At 39.9% G+C, this 6868-nt stretch overlaps 1 protein-coding gene across 19 annotated transcripts in view; it reads right to left on the minus strand.

The window, feature by feature from the left end:
- Pkhd1 (PKHD1 ciliary IPT domain containing fibrocystin/polyductin) overlaps nt 1–6868 on the minus strand; it is a 487582-nt gene that overhangs the window by 459839 nt on the left and 20875 nt on the right. For all 19 annotated transcript variants that reach the window (XM_021197628.2, XM_029539264.1, XM_029539265.1 and 16 more), the window contains 4 exons: nt 5728–5802; nt 4561–4625; nt 4073–4112; nt 3137–3207 (listed from right to left, as the gene is read on the minus strand). In XM_021197628.2, coding sequence (XP_021053287.1) covers nt 3137–3207; nt 4073–4112; nt 4561–4625; nt 5728–5802 — 251 coding nt within the window. The remainder of the gene's footprint in view (nt 1–3136; nt 3208–4072; nt 4113–4560; nt 4626–5727; nt 5803–6868) is intronic.

Genomic DNA, 6868 nt, shown 5'->3' on the forward strand with positions numbered 1-6868 from the left:
GGTGGAACAACAACAGGAACTAACCAGTACCCCCTGGGTTTGTGTTTCTAGCTGCATATGTAGCAGAAGATGGCCTAATCGGCCATCAGTGGGAATAGAGGCTCCTTGGTCTTCCAAACTCTGTATGACCTAGCACAAAGCAAGGCTTGCGCCAAGTAGTGGGAGTGGGTGGGTAGGGGAACAGAGGTGGGGGGAGGGGTATGGGAAACTTTCGGGATAGCATCTGAAATGTAAATAAATAAAGAAAATAATAAAAAAAATGTAAAAAAAAAAAAAGGAAATTTAAAAAATTATAACTGACCACATAAAATGAAGAGGGGACATTGAAAACAAATAATAGGCAGAATTGGGGAAGATTACAAAGTGCATATTGGTATTGCTAGAATATGCAGAGAGATGGGGAAGAGAGACAGGCAGAGAGTAGAGGTGGGAAGAAGAGAGGGGGAAGAGTTAGCATAGACCCACACAAGAAGGACATAGACACTTAGGCTGTTTCTCACAGAAGATGAGCAGCAGTTCTCAACCTGTGAGTTGCAGCCCATTAGGGGGTGCAATGACCCTTTCACAGGGGTCACCTGAGACTGTCCTACACATCAGATGTTTGCACTGTGATTCATGGCAGTAGCAAAATTGCAGTTACAAAGTAGCAGTGAACATAGTTTTATGGATGGGGATCACTTCAGTGTGAGGAACTGTGTTAAATGGNGTGTTAAATGGCTGGAGCATCATAGCAGTGAACATAGTTTTATGGATGGGGATCACTTCAGTGTGAGGAACTGTGTTAAATGGCTGGAGCATCATGAGGAAGGATGAGAGTCACTGCTCCAGAGACTGTGGGCAGTGGACAAGGGTCAGCTGTGTGCTTGATGTAGAAAATGCTGGGAGCTGTGCAGAACATGGATCTGCAGGGGATCACCATCGTCGGACACCCTCCCCCCACGACAAGTCACTAGAGCAAGCTATACTGGAAATTATGGGCCCCCCAATTACACAGAGATTATAAAGATAAAATAGATGTATCAACTGGGTATAGTGGCACACTCCTTTAATACCAGCAAGTGGGAGGCAGAGGCAGACAGATCTCTGAGTTCGAGGCCAGCCTGGTTTACCTGACATTTTCCAGGATAGCCAGGGCTACAAAAAGAAACCTTGGTTCAAAAAACCAATAATAAAATAAAATAAAATGAATGTGTTATATTTAATAATAATATGTGGTAGTAAAATGAAGAAACTTGTTATTCCATGACCGTGATCATAAAAAGGACAAAGAAATGTTGGGTGAATTCAAATATTCTTCTCACCAACTACTTTAGCCAGTCTTTGGAAGAAAAAGGACAAGCTCCTCATTACTCATTTCTCATAGGCTGCATCTAGGCTCAGAAAGACTTAGAGACTTAGCCACACTGGACTGCTTGCTGAGTGCCAGTCTTAAGAGGTTAAGCCCCAGACCCTTACGGATTCTCCATATCTCCAAGGATCCCTCCACTATAAAAATGTTTATGCTTGTGAGTCTCCATCCCAAGAGAGGTATGACCACAGATAAGGTTAGCCTCTTCCTCCAGCCCGTCAGAACTGCAAATCACAGCAGAATCATAGAAGCCTGAGGCAGGGTACCCAAGATAACATGCTTCCTGAAAGGTGTTGGCTAAGTGCATGAGGTTTTCCATTTGTGGGGACCTATGGATAAGTTGCAACCTTTACCCATTTTTCTCAATAGTAACACAAGGGCAATACAGCTATTCTTTAGCTCAAAGAGGTGAACATTGGAATTATATGCCAAAGACTCAACAAGGATGCAACTGTCATGCTGCTGTCTGTAGCTGTATCCATCAGTATGAATGCTTCTTTACTCTCAAACACATCAGGTAACTAACTGTTTAAAGTCAAGAAAGGCAAGGGTCAGAATTCAGCTCCAGCAGGATGGATTGTCTAGAGTAAGAGGAACAGTTGTAGAAGATGGTCACTTTCTCTTTTGGACAGGGGGATTTTTGCTGTTTCTAAGATCTGAACTTATGTCACAGACATGTTTTAGGCAACTTTGTGACTGTATCCCAACCTAAACCCTGGGTGCTCTCTTTAAATAGCCAACCTGCTACATAACTGCAAGTCCACAATTTCATGCGACTTTGCAATTTTCAGTGTTCATCTTTTAGTAGCAGAGTAAGCCCGTCAGAGGGTAACACCGTAGCTTAGCATCAGAACAGGCGAGTCATAACCCCTAGCTATGAGAATGCCCGGAAAGAAGCCCTATTATATTTTTAAGGGTCACTTTCATTCTTTTACTTTTCAGAACATACAGGAAGGCACAACTCCCCTTTGTGTCATTCAGTCTATAGCTATATCTTTGTGTCTACAATTCAGTCTCTTTGGATATAGTCAAAAATTGCTGGACAGTGCATTAGCAAAAAACAGATCACATCTGTATCAGTAGTGGCATAAGAATGCACTGGTGCTGAAACCCTATCATGTAGTGACATCAGTAAGGTTGTTATAAGGACATATACAACACACAACACACATATGATGTGTGGTGACAGTGCATATAAATCTACTATACTCCCATTGGAGAAAGAATGGAATGGGAAACAAAAGAACTATGACTATGAAACTGCCAAATGATAATAAAGTATAAAAAAATTCAATTAAAAGTATAACACAAATATGTACTGTCTACATTCAATAATAATTAATTTAAATTACCTTTATCTGCTTATTATATTATACTACCCCTATGCTTTTTTCTGTTATCTTATAATGCCTACTCTTGTTTATAAAATAAAAAGTTCACTGTAAAACAATATGCTGTGTTACACTGATGCCAGCCTCCTGTGTGCCATGTTTACTTCATCTCTTGCTTGCATCGAGAGGCCACAATACATGACTGGGCTGCACTATCTGGGTGCATGCAAGCCATGAGGAAAGTGCAAGAACAAAAGCATCTAGTTTCTCAAGACATCAGTAATCAGTGCAGGACTTTAAGTACCAGAGCTGATCCAGATACAAGCAGTTTACCTTTAACCAGAACGAAGAGGCCATGTTAATGGTCACAGAAAAGCTGCCAGAAGAAGAGGAGAGTCTAACTTTGAGTGCACTGTGAGGGAAGAAATGAAGAAGACAGGATGAAGGGAAAGAGTACCTGGGTATGTCTGGTACAGGAACAGTTCCTGTTTAGCACTGATGAGCCAGGCTTCCTTATGCACCATCGACCTACAAAGGAAAATAAAATGTCGCCTCCAATTGCATTACGTTTTTATAAATCAGCTTCTCAAAAGGGAGTTCGTAGAATCACCTCTAGTAAATTCAATAAGTTGGACACCAGATCATTTTGATAACCTAAAAACAATATCGATGAATACAAGTTTGTTTTCTCATAGATAAAATCAATGATTGTATAGGAAAAATCAGTCTCTATTTTGTGAGATGTCAGAAGTGTTAAATGCAGCAGGAAATGTGAATGGGCCTAATACTGAGCTAATGTACACTAAATAAATAAGGTAGATTCTGCTGCCAATAGATGAATGGATCCAGATTCCTACAATAGATAGATACTATAGATTACTACAATAGAGTAGACACGTTTGGTTCTTGAGACTAGAGAAAGAAAAAACAAATACATGCTTTGAGCTGAATCCTCATATATAATGTGTTGATATAATCGCAATGAAATTAATATCAAACAATGAATGTACAAAAACATCTACCGGAACAAGAAGGTACACCCAGAAATCCTGAATCTTAATTTATCTGTGTCTCAAAAAATGGTGAAATATGAATTCTTTCCCTCTTGAAGAAGGCAATTCTTAAGACATAACATGTCTCTTGCAGAGTCACCACACTTTGACTGAAGGGCTTGAAGTTCTTAAAATTCTGCATCATCCCGATGTTGAAGCATCTGTAATACCCACAGGTCAGTCGGAACACAATGCTCTCTCAAGTGAAGGAAATCCAGGAGGTGTGAGAAGTTTGCTATATCCTACTGGGGTGTGGTTGAAATTATAAAGGTTAAAGAATGTACCCCAGTTGTTACAGACAATACAAGACTCAGGCAGACGTGTCTACCCCAGTTACTCACCTCCCTTTGTTAAATACTGAAAAACTAACATTCTGAGAACCTGAAACACAAAGAAACACACAGTAATGTAAGACTGTGCAGGGCTCTCCTGAGCCAGGGTATTGCTAGCCTAGGTTCAAAATTCCAGCACCATTACTATTGCCCAAGCCTGGAATTTCACTCATGATACCCAGGTAAATATTTCAGACTATGACTTTCATGAAGAAATGGACACATGCATGGCAAATAAAATACCGGGCTTAGATTTAGATGAAGTATGATTATAATCCAACACACCAGTTGATGTTGTCAGCATGATCACTTCTAAAGTAAAATTACTGATTATGACAAATAAGTTTACATGGAAGTTGTTTTGTGTGTTACTTTTAGAAGTCATTTTGGCAGCAATTATTATTCACATGATGTCATATAAGAAATGTGGTTTTGTTTTCTTTTCTGGATACCAAGAAAGAAATTATTTTCTTTTAAATGACACTTGTAAAACAGACCAATATAATCGCCTTCCACACGACACTGCACAGTCCCAAGGCCATGTTCCTCCTGGATGGGAAAACTGTGGGAAAAAATACCGAAGTAAGAATAACCAAACAACTGCTTAGAATTCCCAGCTCTTTAAAGAAAGCAATGTATAGAAGTCAAATTAGCCAGAGGAAACTGATACATACTGAAAGGATCGATAGTAAGTTTATCCTCAAGATAACACTAACTGGAGTCATCAATACATAAGCCCCATGGGTAATATACAGTATGACAAATAAAACTTAACTTACTCCTAGTTTCTGTTTAGTTTTCTCTTCCCAAAGATCTATTTTATGACAAGTATAATAAAACGTATCAAGAGATGTGACCGAAAAACCGACAGTTTCAGGCAAACAACAGGAAGACACTAGAAAGAAACTTTAGAATTTGGCTTCACTAAAAACTCGTCCCAAGAAGCCAAGCCACTGCAAACAATTCTTGTAATAGCCTCAGAGCACAGCTAATCCACCTAGTTGCAAGTAAAGTAAGAATCCAGTCCGATTTGGGCTCTATGACCTAGAAAATGTATATACTCATTTTAAAACATTACAAGATGGGACTCTGTGTGAGCAAGACTGCACATAGCTAGCTCTGAGTAAGAGGGCCTGTCTCTTTGAATAGGATTGGAAACAGATCTATTATGATTCCAACACATCAAATTTGAACATACCTGCATGTACAGGTAAAGCCTCACACATACATGCACACATAAACACAGAAGCACATTTAAAAAGGGAAAGAAAAAAAAAAACACGTTTCAGGCAATATTTGCTTTCCTGGTCATTATCGTTACAGTGGTTATGACATGTGTTCTAAAGATTGCTTATTATACAAAGGAAGATGAATAGTAACTCTACATATCACTGTTGCTATTACTCAGTGTGCCCGTTGAGTAAGCCTCGGTGCAGGGTTTGCCTTCAGTGAGGAGTGCCTAGGCTTTTACCCTTTTTTTATTTTTTATTTCCAGTGATAACCGAGCCTCTCATCTTTTCCTATAAGCCTAAAGGGAGAAAACTGATACCCATGGTTTCTGTTTTTGAAATGATGAATGTATGTGTATGAGATTGTCATATGGAAGAAACTGAAAGCACACACATTCGCAAGAAAACAATAACAACAGCAACAACAATACTCACCAGCTTCCTGTCTGCCTGTTTATAAGAGAACACGGAGTAAGCCATTTGTCTCCTCCAGCTTCTAGGATCAATGGGCTGGATTGGAGGGCAAAAAACAGAAACAAAGACAAGCAATAGTGCAGTGTTCCTAGTAAAACTGGCTGCTAAGAGGCAGAACATTGTGAACTTTCTCCTCTGGCCCGATGGGGTAGCATTGCACTGGGCAGTGAAGACTGTAAATTTTCTTCCAGAAAATAGAGGCTCCCTCATGGCCCATGCTTCTGCACTGCACATGGAGTTCTTACAAACCCTTCCCCAGGTTGGCCATGCTTGGTCTGCACAGTTATTGTAGAGTTTGCACTTTTTCTGCCCCTTTTAAAAGTTGGATCCCAGATGGAGGTTGAGATAGGTCTGCATAGTGACAATGGCACATTGGCTAAGAATGTACTTGGGCTTTCTATCTCCAGTAGAAGTCTATTTTTAATTTAAGAAGAAAAAGAAGTTGATGACTTCTTAATGGTATAAATAGAGGGAAGAATATAAAAGATGGAGAAGCCATAGGAAATGCTTCTAAGACATTCACTTCAGGGTGAAGAAAATTTTAAACACTGTGTATAGACACTGTGCAGTTGGTTAAGTAGTGAAATAATGTTTCTTCTGCCTTAAAAATCCTCACTACAGTTACTGGATTTGTTGGAGGATAGCAGTTGCTTCTGACTTCCCATGAACCCTGGTCTTCCTCTCCCCTGTGTGGATGATTTTATAGTAACATTTTATACTTCCAATGTGTCCATAAAGAAAGTCATGTTCACATCTAATCACTCCAGAAAACATTATAAGCTGCACAGCTTTTAAGACCTGAGTTAGTGAATCCTTCCCTGTTTGGTGACTGAGTTCACTGTTCCCTCTCATCCTACCAGTAGGACTTCTGAATGAACAGACGTAAATGGACTTCTGTGTTTATGTATCACTTTAGAAAGAATTTACCCTCAGCGTGGAGAGAGGTAAGGGTAAGAACCAAAAGGAAAAACCCATGGATGTCGTTACAGTGCAGTTCACACAGGGAACACAGTGCAGTTCTCTACTTGTCGGAGAAAGGAAGGAAGGATGTAAAGAAGGAAGGAAGGAAGGAAGGAAGGGAGGGAGGGAGGGAGGGAGGGAG

This window comes from Mus pahari, chromosome 5 (assembly GCF_900095145.1).
Source record: "Mus pahari chromosome 5, PAHARI_EIJ_v1.1, whole genome shotgun sequence".
Classification (NCBI taxonomy): Eukaryota; Metazoa; Chordata; class Mammalia; order Rodentia; family Muridae; genus Mus; species Mus pahari.